At 38.5% G+C, this 24,262-nt stretch overlaps 1 protein-coding gene across 1 annotated transcript in view; it reads left to right on the top strand.

The window, feature by feature from the left end:
• The window catches only part of ERC2 (ELKS/RAB6-interacting/CAST family member 2), an 868,752-nt gene that overhangs the window by 646,726 nt on the left and 197,764 nt on the right, over positions 1-24,262 (top strand). The window contains exon 15 of the mRNA XM_075005383.1: positions 2,270-2,404. Within this exon, the coding sequence (XP_074861484.1) occupies positions 2,270-2,404 (135 nt within the window). The remainder of the gene's footprint in view (positions 1-2,269; positions 2,405-24,262) is intronic.

Raw genomic sequence — 24,262 nt, 5'->3', positions numbered from 1 at the left:
AAAACCACAGTAATCATAAATATATTTCAGCAATAGCTCTCTCCACACACCATTCAGGATACTTTCAGTAATTTTATTCCATGCAGTTCTGATATTTTCTACAGCAATCTTGATGTTGTAGTTCTTCCACAACTGCTTAGTTGTTGGTTTGTCTTCTCTGTCTAATGCAGATATGTGATACCTCATCACCACTTGCAGATGGTATGCTTTAAATGTAACACTGACACCTTGATCTATAGTGTGAAGGATAGAAGTGGTATTTTGGGGCAAAAATACCACTCAAATGTTACCACCATAGTCTTTGACATTGATAGGCTGACCGGGAGCATTATCGAGGATCAGTAGATGTTTATTACCCAGATTATTATCAGCACAATATTTAGAGATTAATGATGAAAGGTAGTTTGTTGTGTAATCAACAAAAACTTGTTTTGTCACCCAGGCCTTTCGATTAGAATGCCGGACCACGGTAATGATGCCTTGTTTAAGCCTTTAAGCGCCATCGTATTTTCTGAATGGTAAACAAGGAGAGGCTTCAATTTCACATCTCCTTCCAAATTTCCATCAAGAAGTAATGTCAGTTGATCCTCCAAGGCCTGGAAGCCTGTTGCTTTTGTTTTATCCCTTGAAATAAAGGTTCAAGAGGCATGTTTTTCCAAAAAAGTCCCATTTCATCAACATTAAAGATTTGTTTTAGAGACTATCCACCTTCAGCAATTATTTGTTGCAGTGCGGCTAGGGAAATGTTAGCTGCCTGAATATCAGGAGATGCTGCTTCACCTGTAACGCGCAGACTATGGTAACATGTATGCACTTTAAAGCACTCAAGCCAGCCATGACTGACTTTGAATGTTACTTTGGTGGCCCCAGCTTGCATCTCTTCGTTGGCTTTCTTCTTCAGGTCCTCAAACAAAGACAGGGCTTTCTCCCTTATGATGTGGAAGCTCAAAGGCATGTTGCATTCATTATGGCTGTTGATCCAATGTTTTAAGTGTCTTTCAAGTTTACTCATTATTGCATCCCTAGCCTTTGTTATTCGATGCAACTTTTAGCTCCACCAACATACATTTCTGCCATTTCTTTTATCTTTTAATTTTGCACAAAGATCATATGCACTGTTGATGCCACCAAGTTAATTGCCAAACATATGTTTTTTCGATTGCTGACCTTTAATTCTTTTAATAAGTTAAAGTTTGGTAGCCACAGATATTGCTTTCCTTGGTTTCTTGGCTTTAGTGAGAGCTCCTGAAGAAACATTTTCATGTGTGTGACCCATGATGATCACAAATAACAAAGATATTTGAAAATTAATATCACTCACCGTCAAGATAACATGAACACAATGAATCATGTGAATCAACTGGTGAAAGTTGGGCAGCTGAGGGAAATGAGTCAGCCTCACACTGCATACTGCTATATTCCTTTGCGTGTGTTACTTGCAAAGCAGATATTCGGAGTTTGGTTCTTCTTTGTAGTGAAAATATGTTTGTAAATTGAGAAACAGGTATAAATTTCCATTGATTTTTGTAGTGAAAATTTATGAATCAAAAGTTTGTAAATCGAGGGATAGGTGTAGTCCAAGATGCTGTTTTCACCATAACCGCTCACCACTATTACTGTAAATGCTAGTATAACTTCTAGTATACATGAGAATTTGTAGTTCTTTTACTCTGATTTTACAATTGTTAAGTAAGCCTTAATACAATGAAACAGGAAAATCCACATTCTCTTGGTTTACAGTAGAAAACATAAATGTAATGAGCTAGAGTATGTGCCCTGTTAAATGCCTAAATCCCAGTGAATTTATGGAGCCAAATTCTGTACTATGCGATCTTATTTGTGAGGTGTTAATTGACACCATATTTGATTTAGTGATTTTAGTGGGTTGGAGGGGTATCAGTAGAGACAAAGTCTGTTCCACTGGCTTTTCTTTCATTTCTAAATTAGGCCCCAATTCTGCATCTGATTTCTGTTGGGAGACCTTTGCACCCACACACAACTGATCACAGCCTTGTGGACTTACAATCTGATTTATGTTAATATTGTTTAGAATTAAAAGATAACTGTATGTGCTGTACTGTAGATCCTGCCAAGATTATATTCAAGCAATAAGTTTCAGCACTTAAGAATATAAGCGTGACCCTACTGGATCAGACAAATGGTCCATCTAGCTCAGTATTCTGTCTTGTAACAATGGGTGATGCCCCAGGCTTCAGAGGGAATGAACTGAAAAGGCAGTCAACAGAATTGTCTCCCTTTCCCTGTTCAGACACAGAACAGAATGAAACTGATGGCAGACAACTATGATGATGACCATCACCACTACCACCACCACCACCACCACCATCACCACCGGTCCCCTGGGAGGACCCAGCATTCAAATCACCGACCCTCTCCAGATCAGGTCAGTCACCACCTTTTGTACCTTTATACTCACCCTATTCCCATTCTGAAATTTCAAGATAAAATAAATAGTGCAAAGAAATAATAAACAATATAAGTGATATGCTTTTTGAACTGAAACTAATAGCTTTGTTATTTATTTCCATCACTCAGGGAATCTAAATGTTTTCATTTCTTTTTCTGTTTGGCTTTTTGTCTCTTATAATATTTTTTTCACTCTTTTCCTTTTTCTTTTACTTTAAAACAGTCACAATTCAACTGTTTAAATAGAAAGTTACTGAAGAGCTGCTTAATTAAAGCAACTTCATTGTTAGGTACTTCCTTTTTGGAATAACAACCATTCTATGAGTTGGTCAGTATTCCTATTATGAGCTTGTATTCAGTTGTCCCTAAGGTGGTCATGAAAATACCACTGAATTGAAACCATTCATTGGCAACTACAGTATTGTGTTCATTAAGTTTTGGTAGCCTTTAGTAAACAAAATGTAAATGTTCTGGAATATACTTTAGTCTGGTGATTTTTTCAGAAATGGACTAATGTTTCTGGGAATTTTCTGTCTTTGAGTGCCCAGTTTGAAATATCTTCAAGTGACCTAGTTTCAAAATAACTATTCTTTGACAGTTGGCACACATTAGTGTTACTCTTTGGAAATTTGAAAATTGAGCTGCACCCTTAATCACTAATCACATCAGAACTTCTTTTAAAATAAAAATATTCAAGATTGTTTTATAATACTGGTATTAAAATATTGATGTTTTTACAAAATAATGTGAAAAAATAAAGTAAATCAAATTTACTTAAACGTGATTCCTTTTTAATTTTGTAGTAGCACAATTTCTAAGGCAATATATATCACTTTCCTACAATTTTAATATTTAACGTTTTTATCATCACAAAAGTTTGTATTTAGGAGTTTTTTTTGTTTTATGGGTTTTTTTTTTGAATGTTGCTGTAAATAGGCAAATAATTGATCATTGATAGATGTTCAGCCTTCATAGTCTGCATAAAGTGGGTACCTTGATGATATACTTAATGATTTGTCATATTTAAGGTGGATGGGTTTTCGAACAGAAATGGAGGGCTTTTTGTTTCCTGAAACCTTAAGGCCTTGATCTTGCAAGCACTTAAGCACTTGTATCACTCTTTATGCATATGAGTAGTGCCTTTGGAATTAATAGGACTATGCATATGCATAAAAGTTGCATACCTGCTAAAATCTTTCCAAGATCAGGGCTTTCATGTGGATTTCAGAGAAATTCATTGGAAACTAGTAAAAAGCTTGCAGCGTATTGTCTTTTAAGCTGTTTTAGCTCCTGTTTTTATATTACAATATTGTACCAAATTATATTTGACCCTAACTGAGTGAAACTGAAAGGATTACAATTTTTCTTTCTTTTTCCTTTATATTATGCTAATGAAATACCCTGTTTTTCTATTTTGCCCTCTTCAAAATCTTTTCCTTCTTACTTTCTTTTACCTATAGTTCTCTTCCTTTTACCTTTTCTTCTTTCTCCACCACTAATCAGAAGAAACTACCTCCAGAAGGGGCAAGGGGTGGTGAGGAGAGGTGGGTTTGTTGAGAGTGAGACAACCCACACAGCAAGCCAAGACAGCCAAAAAAAGCATCATCTCCTTCTGTTCTTCTGGGTGTCAGTTTCTACATGGGATGGTTTGTGAAATATGCAGTATATTGGGGAAAAAAACAGAGAGGGAGCTGTGCTAGTCTATACACTATCAAAACAAAAAGCAGTCAAGTAGCACTTTAAGGACTAGCACAATAATTTATTAGATAATATATTAATTAATTAATTAATATACCTAACATATTGGAAAAGAGTATTAGGATGCTTTGTCCTTTAGACATTTTGTGGTCTTCTGTCTTCTTCTGATGATGCAGGCAGAATTGATTAGGATATTTTTAATGCCGTATCTTCACATATGATAGTGCCCACTTTTCTGTACTTAGGATAATTTCATTATTCCTGCACCACACTGATGCTGCTAAGTGGTTAAGTGACACACTCAGGGGCTAGGTTTCCAAGCCATTTGCCAAGCAAATAACTATTGCTACCTCCAAGGGAGCAAGAAAGAAACAGCAGAGGGAGGAATTATGACTCACAGTGCCTTCCAGAGTTATATCCACGTTGGTGGCAGCTTATGCAGAGCACCATCCTCTGCTCGGGGCTGTGCTTAGTCACAAAAAAATCTCGATAAGAGCACAGCCCATGCTGATAATACTGCAGTTTTGAGGACTGCACAGGTTGATAGTTAACATTATAGAGAAGCCAAACTTTATATTCAGTAAACTTGTGGTCTTGGAAGAAAAATACAAATTTAGTAAGTTTTTTTTTTCTACAGACACTCAGAGGCTAAAGAGTTAACATGTCCCTACCAAAATATTACTTAAATGCTTCATAATCTGGGGAATCTGGTAAGAGCCTGGACACTTTTGTTGACTCTCTTCTGCAGAATACCAAAACAATGACATGCTTTTTACAGTTTTTGAAGCAAATAGATAGGTTTGTTCATCATAATTTTTGTTATAGTAAGAAATGATGTTAGAGTACTCTCTGGAAAGGAAATACAATGAAAAGGAGCTCATTCTATTTAATAAAACAACCTTAGATTTCAAAATAAATATATATATATGCCAACTCACAGCTCTTAACAAGATTTCCATTGCAGTCAGATAGCCATTAATAATGCCTCCCACATTCAAGTGCAGTGTGCTTAGTAAAGTGTGCCAGCTACAGATGAAAGCATTTTGAGTGCTGGGAATGGCTATTTAAAATTTGGAAATGGTTGTAAGAGTCTATTGCAGCAAGAATTAAATCCAGTCTAGTTGGTGAGTGTAAAGGAGGGGTTTGGAGAGGATGGCAGGGATGACAGAAGGACAAAGATGCTGCTTAGAGGAAGAAGTATGGCAATAAAGCAGTATATTTTCAGGCTAGGAAGAACTGCGGGGAAGAGTTAAAGAGCAGCAGAATAGGAAGAATATGATGAAGGCATCAACAACAGGAAGAAAGGTCTGAGAAAAGCTAGACAGCAGAAAACAGAAAAAAATTTGTTTAAGAAGGAAAGGATCTCACAATTTTATTGACAATACGGTGCTGCATCTGATTTACATTAGTGTATGTGAGTGTAAAATCTCTTCCAAGAATGTTTTGTAGTTAATTTATGTTTGCAGGTAAATTAAATAATTTTGTGAAATGTTGTGTGGTTTGTAAAAACAATCATGAAATATACAAATGTTAATAAATTGAGAATTATCAGCCAGAGTGGGTGGTGGCATTGATAATAGTGACAGAAAATGCAGGCAAAGGGGTGGGAGAAAGGGGTAAGGAGTTCAGTTTGGACCATGTTGAGCATGTCAGTGGTGAAAAATACAGGAGAGAGGCTGAGATGCAGTGTTGGACTGAGGGATTATGGTCAGATGTAGAATGGTAGATGTGTGAGAAATGCATGAAGATGGTAAGCTATATGAGCAGAACAAGTTGTACAAAGACAGGAGGTAAAAGGTGGAGGTAGGGATGAAGCCCTTGTTGGTCCTCCCGTGGAGGTGAGAGGCACTGAAGAAAGACTCAGAGGGAGGTAGGAGAACTAGGAGAGAATGGAAAAATGGAAGCTTTGGGAGGAAGATAAGAGATCATGAAGTACATTGATGAAAAGTGTGAAAAGAAAGCAGAGAGGGTTTCATAAAGATGAAGATGGAGCGCAAGTCCGAAGATTTGGCTGTGAAGAAAGTACTCAATGTGAGATGTTTCAGTTCAGAGAATGAAAGTTGGCCTGGATGGGGTAGGGTGTCCAAAGGGATCTTAGGTCAATTGTGGTAGATGACACTTTGACTGAATTTGCTGGTGGAGGGAAATTGGGCTTTACTGGGGAGCCAGATGGGGCTGAGGTGTTTGAGAATAGAGGAGAGCAGAAGATGCTTGTGCTGCAAGAGGAATGACTCCAAAGAGAATGAGAGACTGAAGAGGACATGCAGCTGAGTCACTAGAGAAGAGGGAGACAGAAGAGCACAGGAAGAGTAGAGAAGATAGAGAAAGGAAAAAGGAAGAGAGCATCTGAGCACCAATAGAGTGGAGGTTTGAGAAGAATGGGTACGAACAGTTGGCAGGAGATGGCAATGTTGAAGGAAATACAGAGATAGTCAAAGAGAATTTGAACAGTGAGAGGTGAGAATAACAAGCTGTGTTTAGTGAAGAGAAGGTTGAGGAAGTGGCCATGTGGGTGATTGGGATTGCTGATCCAGAGTTATCATCAAAAAGGAAAGTAGTGGTAAGAGTGAAATTCATTCATTCATTCAGCTGCCAACATGGAAGACAAAATCACCCGAAGGGAAAGTGGAGGAATGTTAGCTGAAACAAGGTGTCCAAATCAAAGCAGTGGATTGAGAGTAGGTGATGACAGCTGCATGCAGACAGATTAAAAATAAGAGTGCTGGTCAGAGAAGGAGAATGAGAATGGGAAAAGTAGTAAACAGTGGGGACAGGAGACTAGTAGCCTGTTGCATTATCTGATATTTGAAGGTGGTTTAGAGTGAAAGGTAAGAGAAGAGAAAGGCCAAAAAAGAGCATCTACACAGGCAGAGCTGTGTCATATCACGGAGATTCCATTTTCTGTTGCAGGGAAGAGGAGGAAGAAAGGAAAGATGAAGCTGTGCATAGCAGTAGTTTCTCTTTGGATGGAATAAGAATTCCAGAGTATGCCAGGGAAAGAGAATAGGAAGTTAATGAAGGTACAGATGAGTGTAAGGTTTGAAGAGGCGGCCACTGGAATGGGATGGTGTCAGGGGATGATTGAATTTTAAGAAGCTGGTGTGTGGGAAGATTCTTCTTTGAGTGGTTGTTCATGTACATTCCAATGTAGGTTTGCACAGGCATGCTCAGTTGCCAGAAAAATTTTCCCCTAGCTGGTAGCCGTCGAGTCGGAGTGGTGCCTCTGGAGAGGTGCCAATATAACACATCGAAGAAAAACAGTTATGGAGGTTTGTAACTGTTTTTTATGTCAGAGGCAAGGAAGGAGGATGCAGAAATGAGACAAAGGCTTGTGGTTGTGTGTGAGTGGGTGACAGTGGTATGAGGGTAGAGATCGTGTACTTGGAGGAAGAAAGGAATGAAGAAGGGATATGAGACAAATATGGCAGGAAATAAGGTATAGTAATGAGATGAGCAGGCAGGGGGAGCACTGAGTCAAAAAAGAGATGTGATGAGAACGGCATGATGCTGATGAGAGATTATGCAGCCAAGGAGCAGAAAAACAGGAGGCAATAAAATGGAGGATCAATATAGCAACAAACTAGCACATTAGCAAACTGATAGTGTAGCAGTTAAACCATGGCAGCTGGTTAATTGTGCATCAAGCAAATGAATACATCCACAGGGCAATTATTGTTAAAAGAATCTCCAACAGAACTGCATGCTAGCTTTGAATGTGAGAGAACTAATCATACCCTTCATTTTTCAATTATGAATTTTTTTTTCACTGCCTGTGATTTGTTATTGTTTGCCATTCCACACAGTACTCTTTGCTATTGCAGTTTGATTGCCATGTGGTTTTATTATGCAAACCTTTATTTCCCATTCACAACAGTATATTGCATACAGAATTCTGGGTATGTGGTTTTGGGTAACCAAGATCCAGCATGCTGGTAGTGGTGTGAAACCGCAGAATAAACTGGAAAAATAAATGTGTAGATGGTCAACGAGGTATTTTTAATTTTATAAGAAGAAAAAGATGGTTCACATTGTAACACATATGCCACTTAACAGGGACTGCTAGGTTATGTCTACACAACAGCTTAAACTCGAAATGAGCGACGCAATCTGCACTACAGAAATTGTGTACCTTATTTCGAGCCAGTTTTGAAATAGGCTATTTGGGCATGTGGTAATGTCTGAATGGTGCCACGTGTCAAAATAAAGCACTATTTCAAAGCATCCCTTACTCCTCTTGCAATGAGGTGTACAGGGATGTCAAAATGCATGCCCATTTCAATGTGCCCATTGAAAATTATTTCAAAATGATGGGCACATTGCATAGATGTGGGGGACTCATTTTGCGATACCACAGTATCCTGAAATAGCTTCTGCTGGGTAGACGTAACCTTAGTTATCTTTTTAAGGTATCTATCAATTTTGAAGAATAAGCAGAAATTCCAAAACTCCTCAGCATATATTTGCAACTGTAGGGTCCTCTCCACCATAACTAACTCATGATAGTACCTCCTTCTTTAGGGCCCCATTAAAATTTTAATTGGTAAATGGGGTGTCCCCATATGCCTCCCTTCTCTTCTGTGTGGCCCTCCCTGCATTTCCTCCCCCTGCAGGCACCAATCACCCCTGTCCTCCACCCTTTATGCATGTCTGTGTGTGCATGTACTTGCTCGAGAGAGAGGGTGTGTTGTCCATCTATATATAGATAACATATACACAGAATGTAGGTGGTGAATAAACACACATTTTTCACATGATGCTGTTTGCTCAAGCTGTAATTTACGCATTATATTTACCTTAGAGATGCTACGTCAGGGCAAGAATGAGACTTTACACCTCACCCTGTATGAGAAGCAACATATAGGTGTGTGGTCCCCAGTAACCCAGGGGAGGAATTGTGACTCCCAGAAGAGGAGATTACTCCTTTATTGGGTGTAGCCTATTTCTCCCCTTCAGCCTGATAAAATCCACTGGCTGATGTGTTAAAGGACAAAAGTGAAGTTTCTACCTACTCCCTACCCCTCTTTCCCTGACTTTCTGCCCTTTTGTTGGGAGAAGGAGGAAGTAGAGGTATACAACCCCAACTTGTCTTCACATGCCTGGACTTAAAGCACTAAGAAAGATGCATAAGCAATAGGGATATTTTTACTCTCCCATACTCTCTGTGTGGTAACATGAAAGTCAGACGCCGTATGTACATGCTTGGGTTTTATACCTCTGATTTTTCTGTCTTTCTCATTCGTTATTAACACTGAGTAAGTTTTAAAAAGTAAAACAAAAACTCAGTTCAGTGTTAGAAATGTTTGATTCTTTCATCTAGAACTAGCTGTTAGCAAACTCTAAAAACAAATCTGCAACTTTGTGTTTAATTTTTTTTATTCTTTCCCTGTAGCTTGGGCCTTAGAGTTGGCAGCTTACTTAAATTCCACCTGGAAACTTATTGGCAGTCAGTGCAGATCCTGGAGCATTGCCATAATGTGCTCCCAATGTGAAATTCGCCTTATTAAGCATTTGGAGGTAGCTTCAGTTTCCAAGTGGCTGTAATGTGGGTAGCTGCAGGTAGAGTGCATGATACAGGAAGTCCCCAACTTACGAATGAGATCTGTTCCAAAAGTTCGTTTTTAAATTGGTTGTTTGGAACTTAGAATGCATTTTCCCATAGGAACAATATTATTAATGATAGTAAGGTTCCCAGCCTCGCTCACAAAGCCTACTTAACCCATAATGTAGCTGAAATACTGTGTATTTGCAATGAAAAATAGTACAAGTTGAACCTTCTCTGATCCAGAACTCTGTCATCTGGCCAAATCTCCCACAAAGTTTGTTTACAGCCACCAGTCCTGGCTCTCTGTGTTCTGTGCTGTTATTTAGCTGGAATTTACTCCTAAATGTCTTCCAAGAGCTCAGTAAGCAGTGGATATGTTAGTAATTTTGCTAGACAATATTGATGTCCCATGGTCTGGCAAATTCTTTCATTTGGCACCAGCCAGGTCCCAAGGGTGCTTGACTAGAGAGGTTCAACCCGTAGAATTTTTGAAAAATTTAACCTTGAATGCTGGAGTTTGAGGAAAACAGGTTTAATCAGAGGAGGATGAGGAAGTAGCTGGAGACTCTGAAGGAGACTTCTGGGCATTCCCTGGCTGCCACACACACACTGGCAGGATCTTTGCTGGATCCTGCAGCCATCCCCTTCCCTTGTCCCTCCCCCGTCATGGACATCAGGCTGCCCCCATCCCCATGTCCAGTCCTCATGGGCTGCAACTAGTCCCCTCCTTCCCACTCAAGAAAAGGTGGGAATTGGCATGAGCACAGGCCGGAGGACTCTGGAGGAGCAGAGGGTAGCCATTCAGCTGTCAGCTTGAGAAGCAGTGTTTGCCCTTCAGAGCGCTGCTTCCCTGCAACCACTGGCTGACCAACCACTCCTTGCTCCTGTGGAGAACTGTGGCCAGCACTTGTGCTGCTTGCTGCCACCAGTGCTTCTTGCCTGCTCCTCTGAAGCTGCAGGTAAGCTTTTGTTTGTACCGTAAACCCTTGAGTTATGTGGGGGTTGTATTACAATTATTGTAATTATAGGGCCAGTCCCAGCTAACTTCACACTAAGCTTTGAATAGAACACAGTTGCTATAGTTACAGAACCTACTTTTAGCCTCTCTGCCATATTGCCTCTTGGAAGTAATGTGATATGTTCTCTCTACGAACAATTTGCTCCCAGAGCTGATCTTCTTTTATTGTTGCTAATATCAAGCTTCCAAAAATTGTTACTTTGACCCAGTGGTTCCCAAACTATGTTTCTGGTGTAACACTGGTGTTCTGTGAGGTATGGTAAAGTGTTCTGCCGTTGAATTTTAATAATGGCAGTCTCTTTCCCATTCCCGGGGAAAAAATCAAATCTGGGATGGAATTTTCTCAAAATTACAGTTTTCTTGAAATGACTATACAGTAACCAATTTTTCTTAACATTGCTGCTTGTGAACAAGCAACAAATGCTTACTTCAAGTCATCACTTGTGTCTGTTAATAGCTTAGAAGCCTTACACCAGCACTGAGTAAATTTTTTTGATACATGGCCAATTTAAACTATCATTACTATCTGAAAGTCCCTGTGGGACAGAGTAACATGAAAATAAATTTTTATTAAGCAATCTTTTAAAAACAAACATAGGAAACATAAGAAAGGTAAACAAATTGAATCATGTAACAGGAAAAAAATAATTTATAAAAGTAGCATGAATTTTTGACATGCTTGATAAGATATACATTTTTATTTTTTCCCTCACAAAGTTTCATCTTTGTACTTATTCAGGCCACATTTTGAAGCTTCGAGGGCCTCATGAGGTTTTTGTTACTGTTTGTTGAGTTGCATTTACTGTACAATAATTTAATATTAATTAATATTAATATTAATACTTATTAATGTTAATATTTCCATTAGTAATGTTGCTCATAGTTAGTATGATGATGTAAAAAAGAGAGTGTGTTCCGCACAGAGTGCTGTGATGTCCAACTGTTCCATGACTGGAAAAAGTTTGGGAACCACTGCTCTGACCCATATATCCTGTTTTGAAGTTAGTGGGTCCAAAAGGAGCCACGAAACACCAGGGCTATTCACACAACTCTATTTTATGACAAGCCTTATAATCAATGCTAACAATACATATGTGTATGCATACTGTAGAATTCACCTTTTATGCAGACTTACAGGATGTGACCTCTATTTTCCACATGCAATGAGGCACCCGCAACATATCTGCTATTCTGAATGGTTCAGCTCCCTTGAGTTGTTGCCAGGTTGTGCAGAAGAGGTGGAGGGGAGCAGACGCCTGGAACCTGGTTTCTCTTCAGATAGCCTGCAGGACATGGAGGAGGCTGTTAGGGGTTGGGGCCAGCCCCCAAAGCCTGGCTCTCCAACCAGACAGCCAGCAAGCAGGCAGGGGGAGCTTCTGGATGAGGGTCAGTGCCCAGAGCCTTGCCCGCATCTTAACAGACTAAGAGCCATGGAGGGAGGGGAAGATCCCAGACCCTGGACCCTCCCAAACAGTCTGTAGGCCATGTAGGGAGGGGACTGGAGGCTGGGAGTTGCCCCTGGAGCCTGGTCAGCCCCCGGGGCAACCCACCAAATATGCTGCAGGATGGAAGGAGCCACTGGAGGCCAGGGGAGCCTCCCCACAAAAATGCTGGAGGAACAGGGCATCACTACCTCAAGCAAAGCCCCCCAGAGCAGCTGCAGGATGGGGGGCAGTAGCTTCTTGGGTACTGAGCCCAGAGTGCTGCCTCCCCCAAGACAGGCTGCAGGACTGCGGACAGCTAGAGGCTGGGGCCAACCTGCAGAGCCCCAGCCGCCACCAAAAAGCACACAGAACTGGATTTCCCATCCCCCCGAGGAATCAATGGCTTGGGAGTGAAGCACCAGCCCCATGAGGAGGAGCCTGCTGCCCAGACAGTGCTGTCCCATCGCACTGGGAGGAGCTGATGCTGGAGCAGCGCCACTCTCACCACTATGGGCAACCTGGTAATCCCACCACCTCCCCGCCTCCTGTCCTAAGCCTCCTGCCCTAACTTCTGCACCTCCCCCCTCTCTTGATTTCTGTATCCCCTAAGCATACCTTCTACCCCACATTGCCTTAAGACCCCCCTCCCCATAGCTCCCAACCCTCTGCTATAAGCCACCCACCCCACCTCACCTTTGAGCCCTCACTCCAGCCTTCATTCCTCTTCAGTTTTGAAAAATACTATCATTGAATAAAGTAAGTACATTTTTCATTTATTTTCAAAAAATTTCTTCAGTTAAAAAGCTGAGCGATACGTAAACACGCGCACACACACATGTGTTCCTCAGGTCAGTTCTGCAGTCTTTTCCACGTATGGAAGAATTCCTTGACACCAAGTTTAGCTGTAGAAGCCTCTTCCCATCACTTCTTCAGAGTATGCATATTAAGCTGTATGGTACTTATATAGAGGTTTACATTTATCTTATATTGCTTAGTAGAAAAGGCTCCTGTCATTATCACAGTTTGAAGTAGATGTACAAAGCAGCTGAAAGTGGCAAAAAGATTCTGTCCTGTAATTTATAGTAACTTAATAACAAAATTGCATATTTGATATTTTTAATGTTGGTTACTTATGTGAGGTAGCGTGTCATAGGCTTTCATTTCAGGGGCTGTCTCTTGTAGGAAGCTTTGGATTTCTAATTCATCTAGTGATAAAGCTTTAAAATATATAAGTAGATCATGAAACATCTTACTTGTATTATAGAATCAAAGAATCATATAAATGGAAGGGACCTCTAGAAGATATCTGTTCTGGTCCCCTGCACTCATGGCAAGACCAAGCACCATCCAGACTATCGCTGACAAATGTGTGCCTAACCTGCTCTTAAAAATCTCCAGTGATGGAGATTCTACAAATTCTCTAGGCAAATTATTCTGGGGTTTAATCACCCTGGCAGATTTTCCTAATGTGTAATCTAAACTTCCCTTGCTGCAATTTAAACCCATTCCTTCTTGTCCTACCCTCAGAGGTTGAGGAGAATAATTATTCACCTTCTTCCTTGTAACAACTTTTTAAATGCTTGAAAACTGTTATAATGTCTCTTCTCAATCTTCTCTTTTCCAGACTAAACAAACCCAATTTTTCAATCTTCCTTCATAGGTCATATTTTGTAGAACTTCAGCCATTTTTGCTGCTCTTCTCTGGAATTTCTCCACATCTTTCTTGAAATATGGCAACCAGAACTGAACACAGTACTCCAGTTGAGGCATAATCAGTGCAGAGTGGAACAATTATTTCTCATGTCTTGGTTACAACACTCCTGCTAATGTAGCCCAGAATGATCTTTGCTTTTTGTTTTTTGTTTGTTATATTTTCCAACAGCATTACACTGTTGACTCATATTTAGCTTCTGGTTCACTACATTTGTCAATCCCTTTCCACAATACTCCTTCCTAGACAGTCATTTGCCAATTTGTGTGTTTAATAGATTTTTTTTTCTGAAGTGTAGTACTTTCATTTGTTCATATTGAATTCCATCCTATTTACCTCAAATGATTTCTCCAGTTTTTCCAATTAGTTTTGAATTTTCACCCTGTCTTCCAAAGCACTTGCAAACACTCCCAGCTTTGTATCATCCTCACACTTTCTAAACCGACTCTTTATGCTAATATCGAAATCATTACGTATGAATGGTCTTACTGGGTCAGGCTAAAGGTCCATCTGGACAAGTGTCCTGTCTTCCAAGTGTGGTCAATGTCAGATAACTCAGATGGAGTGTACTGAACATGTTATCATCAAGTGGTCCTTCTCCTGTCATCCATTCCTACCCTCTCACAAACACAGGCTAGGGACACCATTCCTACCCATCCTGGTTAATAGCCCTTGATGGACCTAACCTTCATGAATATATCTAGTTCTTTTTTGACCCCTGTTAAAGACCTGGCCTTCACAACATCCTTTGACAAGGAATATACAACCTCTATGGCTGTTCCTACTCTACCCCACAATTCACCAGGCTTGTTACCTTATCAAAAAAGTTATCAGGTTGATTTGACAAGGTTTTTTTCTTGACAAATTCATGCTGTTGCTCATCACCTTATTATCTTCCAGATGTTTGAAAATGGATTCCTTAATTAATTGCTCTATTATCTTTAATAGGACAGAAGTTAAGCTGATTGGTTTGCAATTCCTTGGGCTGTCCTTATTTCCCTGTTTATAGATGGGCACTATTTATAACCTTTTTCAGGCTTCTGGAATCTCTTTTGTCTTGCAGGATTTTTCAAAGATAATAACTAATGGCTCAAGTATCTCCTCAGTTCGCATATTGCTTATTCTGTAATGCATTTCATCAGGCCCCAGTGACTTGAAGACATCTAATATGTCTACGTAATTTTAACTTGTCCATTCCCCATTTTAACTTCTGAACTTTACCCTGTTTTCACTGACAATTCAGTATGTTAATTGCCCAGTCACCACCAAACTTCTTGGTGATAACTGAAAGACGTCATTAAGCACTTCTGCCATTTCCACATTATGTATTATTGTTTCTCCCTCTTTATTGAGTACCCTGTCCTTAATCTTCCTTTTGCTTCTAATCAGGGCTGCCAGTGGAGAAGGGATAAGACAAAGGGGACAGCTGCCCCATGGCCCAGTGATTTAAAAGGGCCCAGGACTCCAGGCTGACACAGCTGCAGCAGCAGAGGCTGAAGCCTGGAACCCTATAAATCACTACTGGAGCCCTTCACAGTACAGTTCAGGCAGCACTGAGCTCTGGGTCAGGGAGTCTAGCCCTAGCTTCACCCCTTTCAATTAAGGTCCCACCCTTTCCAGTTGAATCTGAGAGGAATGGAAGATTGCTCTTGTGCCCTTAAAAATTTCTCTTTGAAAAACTGCCAAGTCTCTTTACCATTTTTTTCCTCTTAGACTTGATCTCCATGGGATCTTACCTACCAATTCCCTGAGTTTGCTGAAGTCTGCCTTCTTGAAATCCATTATTTTTATTTTGCTTTTTTCCCTCCTGCAATTTCTTAGAATCACTAACTCTATCATTTCATGATCACTTTCACATAAATTGCCTTCCACTTTCAAATACTCAATCAGTTCTTCCCTATTCGTCAAAATCAAATCTAGAAGAACCCCACCTCCTGTAGCATTCTCCACCATCTGAAATAAAAATGTCTCCAGCTTATTCAAGGAACTTGTTGGATATTCTGTACCCTGCTGTGTTATTTTCCCAGTGTATGTCTGGATAGTTGAAATTCAGTCCAACATTAATGCTAAGGCCTCTAATTTGGATAAGTTTGTTATTTTAGAGAAAGGCACATCCACCTCTTTTTCCTGGTTATGTACTTGGTAGTAGATCCCTACTATGCTATCATCCTGATTTTTTTTACCACTTTTATGCTTACCCAGAGACTTTTAAGAAGTGTGTCTCCTAGTTCCATCGGAACCTCAGAACAAGTGTTTATATTTTTAATATATAAAGCAACATCTCTTTCTTTTTTCCCTGCCTGTCCTTTCTGAGCAAGCTGTACCTTTCTGTATCAATATTCCTGTAATGTGTGTTATCTCATCAAGTCTCTTACATGCTTAACTGTGTCCTAGTTGTGTTCATTTACGAGTATTATGAGTTCTTCTTGCTTATTCCCCATACTTCTCACATTTGCATGCAGACATTAAAGATACTGATTGGCTTTAAATACTATGTGGAGATATACCTATCTCATAGAACTTGGAAGAGAGCTTCAGAGGTCATTGATTCCAGTCCCGTGCACTCAACGCTGGGCCTATCACGATCCCTGACAGATTTTTTTTTTTAAATTTATTTGCCTCAGATTCCTAAACAGAACAACAAGAAGTCCTGTGGCACCTTATAGACTAACAGATATTTTGGAGCATAAGCTTTCATGGGCAAAGACCTCCTTCATCAGATGCATGAGTGGGGGCTGGGGGTTCCAGAGGGGTATTTAAAGAGTGGGGTCCCAGTAAAAGGGAGGGCCAGAGCTGACAAGCTGTATTCAGCAAGGTGGAAATGGCCCCTTATCACCATTATCAGTAGTATGTATCAAAAGAGATAAAAACAAGACAGATCAGACAGGGGGATGTGGGCCTGTTGTCAGAGACTAGTGGGGAGATATTAAAAATGGTGCCTTCAAGGACTGAGCTCACAACGCTGGGTTTAGCAGGCCAATGCTCAAAGCATTGAGCTATCCCGCCACCACAGTTTTGTTTTGTCTTGTCTTGTCTTGTCTCTCAGTGATCCCTCTGATTATGGTTAGTATGGGAGTATTAAAGTCAGAGGTCACAAGCTATCTGTCTGTCTTATTAATATTTGGGTAAACCTTGCGTATAAACAAATAGGCCAAATTATTGGTCTTATTTTAAGCGTTCTTTATAATTTTTCTGGCTCATTATTAATTGTGGCCACTTTTTTCACGAATACATGTGAAAATATATCTATGACTTCAGTAGGTAAAGCTAGAGGGATTTGGAAGACTTATCCAGCTTTCTCAATGTAAGAAACTCCGCATATGATGTTTGCAAAGCTTTATTCACAAAAAATGCAGAAGAATCTTCAGAGGCCAGTCTTCTTCCCATTTTTCAGTTATAGATGCAGTTCTTCATGCCAATGGTGTACAGAATATTCACTTAAATCAACTGCAGTTGTATGTACGGAAGGCTTGGGGGCTGTGTCCCTAAGATATATTTGACCTTACATGTTTCCTGTAAGTTACTAACATAAAACATTTTCAGAGTTGTTATAAAATATTTAAGATTTCCTGAGTTTAAAAGGTGTAATTTGAAGACCTTTTATTACAAAGCAAGTAAAAGTGTACATCAAAGGAAACAGAAATTGCTAGGAAGGAATTAATATATGTGTAAGTATCATTGTTTGCAATGTCTCAGGGCTTGTGGTTACATGTTTAATGAACCATCACCAGGCAGCCACCATAAGGAAATATGGTGGTAAATCAGTCTACAGAATACTAGTTCAAGAGATGAGCAGGTTATCACCAGATTTATTTACTCCAGATTAAGGGGTTAATTCTTAGCATGCATACAACATAAAAGATTACTATGATGAGCTTTGTCAGGTAGGGTCCTCATTTGCAGTAGTAAAAGCAGAGCAGCTTAGCTCATCTGGGTTCTTCTGTCATCTGTGAATCCACTTTTCTAAAAAGATATTTTATCCCTCCTAGCTAGTATTTTAGAATTATTTTGTTTTAGATAAAACCTTTTTTCTATAGTAGCATGCTGTTGACAATATATATATATATATATATATATATATATATATATATATATATATATATATACTTTGCAGCAATATAGCTTCATGAAGGGATTTGTTGGCCCACTTTTGAACAGGCTAAGAAGGCCTGATTCACTCATGTTCTGTACTTTTTGTAGCTATTTATGCCAATGAGCTACACAGTGAGTGCAAAATGCCACCACATAAGAATGAGACTCTATCACATTCAATTTGCTCTCAGTTGTGTACTGGAGTATACAGTGTGCACAGCAACAATCATTTGTACAGCAAGTCTGTACAAATGGTCTGACCCAGTATGGCCATTCTTATGTTCTTATGTTCTTATGTAAGTCAATTCCTGTTATAAGATTCACATACACATTATTTTAACAATAAGATTAGCACTTTAGTATAGTCCTAGGAAATTGATTAAAAATGCACATGAGCAAAGGCAAAAATTGTAGATCCTTAAACTATGAGGATAATGGAGAACAGATTAACACTCTATAGGGAGGTGACTCTGCAGTAAGCCAGTCGGTGAACAAAATTTTCATCTCTTGTTTGAACCACACTCTAGTGCCAAATGTTTTTAGATCAGTCCCTCACTATTATCCATAGAATCTATAATTTAATAATAAGGTTACTGACAGGAAAGGTAATGTAATATATACATTAAAAGATTTTTTTCAGTGAAGTTGAGATTGGAGACACTGTGTCTAGTTATGGTAATCAAACGTCTTTAATCATAAAATACTGGTGGTACGTAATCGGGGTGAGGGGTAGGAATTAGAGAACGTAGTATGCAATTTATTTTCTAGAGAGGTTGTAAATCAAGTCACAATAATGTCATTGCAGATTTTTAGATAAGGTAAATTGAAATTTGCCTGGTATTGTTTTTAATGACAGAAAAGTAAAAATCCAGCTTAAGTTTTTGACTCATTTGTGCATCATAATATATTAAACTGTTAACTATATTAACTTTCCTAGGCTGATTATTACATGTTCAAAATAAGATCTGTGTACAGGATCACGTTCTCACAACAAAATGGATGCAGGGAAAAGAAAAAAGTGATAGGAATTTTATTAATATTGTTAGATTAATAGATTTGAAAGCCAGAAAGGGCCGTTATGATCAACTGATCTGATCTGATCTCCAGGATGACACAGAGCAGTGAACCTCACCCAGTTGCATCAAGCCCATCAGTTGCATTTAGGTCAATCTTTTAGAAAAGTATTCAGCCCTGATCCAAAAATTTCAAGTGAAGGAGAATCCACCCTGTTCTTGGGTAAATAATTCTGCTGTTTAATTGCTCTCATATTTTTATAAAAATGTGCATTGTGTTTAGTGTGTGTTTGCCCACCTTCATTTTCCAATCACTGGATTTTGTTATGCCTTTTTGTATTAGATTAAGAAACACTATCATGGCCTCCAAGTACCTGCAAGAGAAAAGATTTCTAATAGTTCTGAAGACACTTTTTTTTACTAATGGTAGCATGAGATCTTTGTCAGATGTTCCCCAGATTGAAATCCCCCAAGCGATGTAGATAAATTTACTCCTTAAAAAGGATGATGATAACCAGTAGCCCGTGGGTAGCAGGGTGAGTGTTGCTCTCCCAGGTTCAGGTTAAAGTGGGCATTACTGCTCCAGAATGGACTTGCAGGGGATGGCTCAGCATCCTCACAGAGTTGTGTTCTGCAGCTTGAGTAGAAATTCTCCTCTTAGTTCTCTAGCCCTTAGTGGGGCACACATGTTTTCCAACAAACCAGAAAATGATGCCCATAGCTTAATGTGTGGTGAGGCAAGCACCAGGGCTAGACAATTTGGGATCCCTACACAGGAATATTTCTCCTTCCACCACTGCCCTCCAAAAAACTCATAGTAATAATTGATTGGGGGAGGGGAGGGCTGTTGAGCTGCTCGGGGTCCTAAGCCATTGCTTAATTTGCTATTGTCTAGCTCTGGCTCTGAGTGAGGTTATTCTCCAAATTTAGATATTTTGCTTTCTCTACTTCAGAAAGAGAGATACATATACACTATATGGAGGGCAGAATATGGGACTTTAATTTCATGTTAACATAACTTGTGTTTCCTGGATGAATGAAAATACTCTACATAAGAGAAATTGCCCTGTCTTTCCTCAGCCCTTAATCTAGCAAAACATCTATCCGTTGAACCTTTTTCCTCTGGCACTCTCATCTGGCAACATCAGTAACCCAGCATGATTTTAGTTAGCTGGACAAGCACTTATCATGGGTGTGACCAAGTTTCCCATGGTCCCATAAGTTTGTTCAGGGTCACCAGTCCTGGCTCTCAGTCTTCTGTGCTGTTACTTAGCTCTAATTTACTCCTAAATGTCTTCTAAGATCCCAGTAAGCAGTGGAAGTGTTGACAATGCAGCTAGATAGTACTGACCTACTTTGGTCCAGCAAATTCTCTCATTCATCACCAGTCAGATCCCAAGGGTGCTGGACTAGAGAGGTTCAACCTGCATTAACTTACTATTCACTTAGGCCGTGTCTACACTAGCCAAAAACTTCAAAATGGCCATGCAAATGGCCATTTCGAAGTTTACTAATGAAGCGCTGAAATACATATTCAGTGCCTCATTAGCATGCGGGCGGCCATGGCACTTCGAAATTGACGCGGATCGCCGCCACGCAGCTCGTCCAGACGGTGCTCCTTTTTGAAAGGACCCCGCCTACTTCGAAGTCCCCTTATTCCCATCTGCTCATAGGAATAAGGGGACTTTGAAGTAGGCAGGGTCCTTTCAAAAAGGAGCCCCGTCTGGACGAGCCGTGTCAATTTCGAAGTGCCGCAGCCGCCTGCATGCTTATGAGACACTGAATATGTATTTCAGCGCTTCATTAGTAAACTTCGAAATGGCCATTTCGAAGTTTTTGGCTAGTGTAGAAGTAGCCTTAAAGTCAATTGCCTGAGTAACTCCTACAAAAGGCAATTGGAGCAATTCATATTTTGTCACCTATGAGAATCAAACCAACTGGGAGTTGTTCAGAAGTTGGACCTTCATTGACAATATTCAGACATTACTTTCTTTTCAGCCTGTCATAATTGTGAAAACCTTAAAACTAAGAAATATTCCAAGGTAACTTTAAAGGAATTTCATCTTTGTTAAATGGTAGCTAAACTTACATTTGAATCTCAGATTTCTTTACTTAATTCAGCAACAGGGAAGACATCTTTCTTAACATCTGGCTTTTAGTAACAGTTGACATCTGGGAGCCCCCTTTATTATTATTATTATTATTATTATTATTATTATTATTATTATTCCTGGAATGGACTTGCAACAGTAGTGATAGTGGCAATGTATATTTTCGTGCTAAAGTTCCTCTCTGTTTCAATCACAATTAATTGCCACTCATTTCATTTATTTTTAGATTGAATTAAATGCCAGCAATTTATATTACATCAGTTATATTTCAAAGTCAGGAAACTGAAAAAAAATTGTGTATTTTTAAAATTTAAAAAAAATGAATGAGTGGATTTAAAATGTTAGAAATCATAGATTTTATTTTAAAAAAAAGTTTAAAATGCATATTACATGTACATGTCACATGTTTTTCTATCTACATAGGTGTCTCAGTATCATGTAAGAAAAAAATCTAGGTAAAATTATATATATTGTTATTAATATTTTATCTTCCACCCAACATTTATAAATTACTAACTCCTGCATTCATAAAGAAAATTCACAGAGACAACCATAGCATGTGTACATATACATACATCTATGAAAAAGGAGATTAAAGAACATACTAAAACTGTAATATACAAATAAATATACACAGGGGAAGAACATTTCATTCTTCTAGTGTACCTTTTTTACCTCAAGCCTGTAATAAATGGCAGGAATGCCCTTTATGACAGCACTATCCCAAATACGATTTTTTTTTTTAAATATGAGTTCATGTAAATTCTGTGGACATCTATTACTGTGACAAGCAAAAAACCCTAACATAATAACCCAAAAAAGAGCAAAGAAAGTGCAAAGAAAATGAGAAAAGAAGCTATCTAACAGTGTTCTGGCAACACAGAGTATTTAAGATTTGGTTAAATGATATATTTGATTGATTATACATTAGAAAAATATACTTTGCAAAAAAAGATTTTTTGATTCTTCAGCAATTTTTATTCTATCCTTTAACCATACAGTATGTGAAACTGTTTGATTATAGTAATTATTTCTTTGGTTACTTATGAGAGGTTTAAACTACTTCTTCAGTAAGCTTGGATTCACATCGCTTGCTAACAATCAGTTTTTTTAACAAATATAATCTTTCGATATTTAATCTCATAGTCCACTTTTGACATGACATTTTAACTGGGCGGGAAGAATGTTTCACTTCATTGTTCTTGGTCTGGTTGCTATAGATGCAGATTCTCTCATGTACACAAAAAAATGTTCAGTTGTTTTTTTCTGCTTAAAAGTGAAAAACTAGCCAAGATCAGCATACCTTAAAATACACCAAGGTAACCAACTAACTTTTTCTTCTTCCTTTCCAATGCTAACATCTTCTCTGTGCGTCTTCTAACATCTGACACGCAGGATGATGAGGAAGGTATATGGGCATAGCCATTCCTATTAACGAAAGTTCCAGTTTTATTCTGAGGGGTGAGAAACCATTTTTATATCTATTTCAAGTTGCAGTCTAGTGTTGTTTTAATTTTAAACTGTATTCATAGATGTGTGTTTTGAAATTTCTGTGTAGCAGTGTGTTATTTTCTTATGAGGCATGAGGAATTAAATTGATGTGCTTTTTTTTTTAAACATATATTGCTATCTTGTGTAATGTAAGCTTTTAGGTGTGTTTTTTATTTTTTTCAGTTTCTAGCCATTTGACTTTTTGAGAACCTATTTCATGATGTATATTCAAAGAATTCTTTTCCAAGTAATTTGTACCCACTCTTGTAGCCTTTCTGTGACTAATGATTCCTGTCACTAGTAGATAAGAAGGCCACCTTCTAGCAGTAAATGTTAACCTGGACTTAGCCTACCATGTGATTTTAGCTGGGAAAGCCAATGTAAGAACTCAGAATTCTTTTTTCAGATTTAAAATTAATGTTTGTTGTTTAAAATACTTGTTACAAGTTAGATATTGCATCCCATAGCAATATAATTTCTTCTTGTGCATGAAAAATTGATGCTAATAAATGAAACATTATGTTTTTTGTGAATATTTAAATTGGGAAGTACATGCTTGGTAAGAAAATCTGCAATCTTCTCGTATACTTATTCCACTTTGACTTAAATAATATAATAGACAGCATTCTATATTATGTCCATGAATTTTAAGAATGGAAAATGTAGCTAATTATTATTTTCAACTCTGAGTTTTATTTTGTCATTACTTGTCAATTATGTGTTTAATGCATAGCCACTTCTGGATTCTTGCTTTGTAAATTGTACTTAATATGCAGCTCAAAACAGGGTAGTGGCCCCTATGATTATGACATAGGGCCTGAGTCTCATTTTAACTAAAGGTACTTTACACCACTCTGGAAGCATTAATCCACAGGAAAATCAGGACTCTGGATTTAAGTGCGCAAAACTCTTGTAAGATAAGTGTTGCTTTATACACTGGAACAGTTCTTTTAACTTCAGGGGCCATGTTTATGGCTGCCAGGACTACTCACATGAGTAGCAATTTACAGGCTCAAGCCCTTGTAGAAATGGCCTACATTATTTTTTTCAAATGTTTTAGTTTTCCTAAAATGGAAAATTACATGAATTAATTGTCATTTTACCAATGGATACATAAGACTTAGTGACTTTACTTGATGAGACTCATCTCTACAAAATAAATTTTTCTTTGTGACAGTAATTTCTTGTTAATTGAAAGTGAACTGAACTCGTATATATTCATTGTACCTAATGACTACAAGAGTATATTGAATTATAGATATTCCTATTTAATAGTTTGTATTTAACACCCAAAGGTAGTAAAATAAAATGATTATTCTGAACCGTGTGGAACCAGTCAGAATCTGACCAAACCAAACTTCTTTGTCAAAATACAAATAAAATCATTATTTTTTTTCTGAATCAAGTTAAAATGTTATTTCATGTAGTATAAAATGTATGAATGTATAATGTGGGTACACACAACCTGTAGAAATCTCTGTCATAACAGTGCTATTGCACCTAACATGCATATTCTAAGTGTTTCTGCTCCCAGTTTCCTCTCTTCTGCTAATAAGAGTTTTTTAAAAAGACTTCAGTTCGTTTCACATGAAAATTTAGAAGAGGTCTGGGGTTTTGATGTTTTCATGTTGTGCTGTGAATAATTAGCAAGTGCTATTCAACTAGAATTGCATGCTATTTCAATAAGTTAGTTTTGTGATTTACAAGCAACAGAGTTCTCAACTGTTTGTCAAAT

This window comes from Carettochelys insculpta, chromosome 11 (genome assembly GCF_033958435.1).
Source record: "Carettochelys insculpta isolate YL-2023 chromosome 11, ASM3395843v1, whole genome shotgun sequence".
NCBI classification, from domain to species: domain Eukaryota; kingdom Metazoa; phylum Chordata; order Testudines; family Carettochelyidae; genus Carettochelys; species Carettochelys insculpta.
The sequence above is the reverse complement of the archived record's forward strand: the minus strand, read 5'-3'. Positions and strand labels throughout refer to the sequence as shown.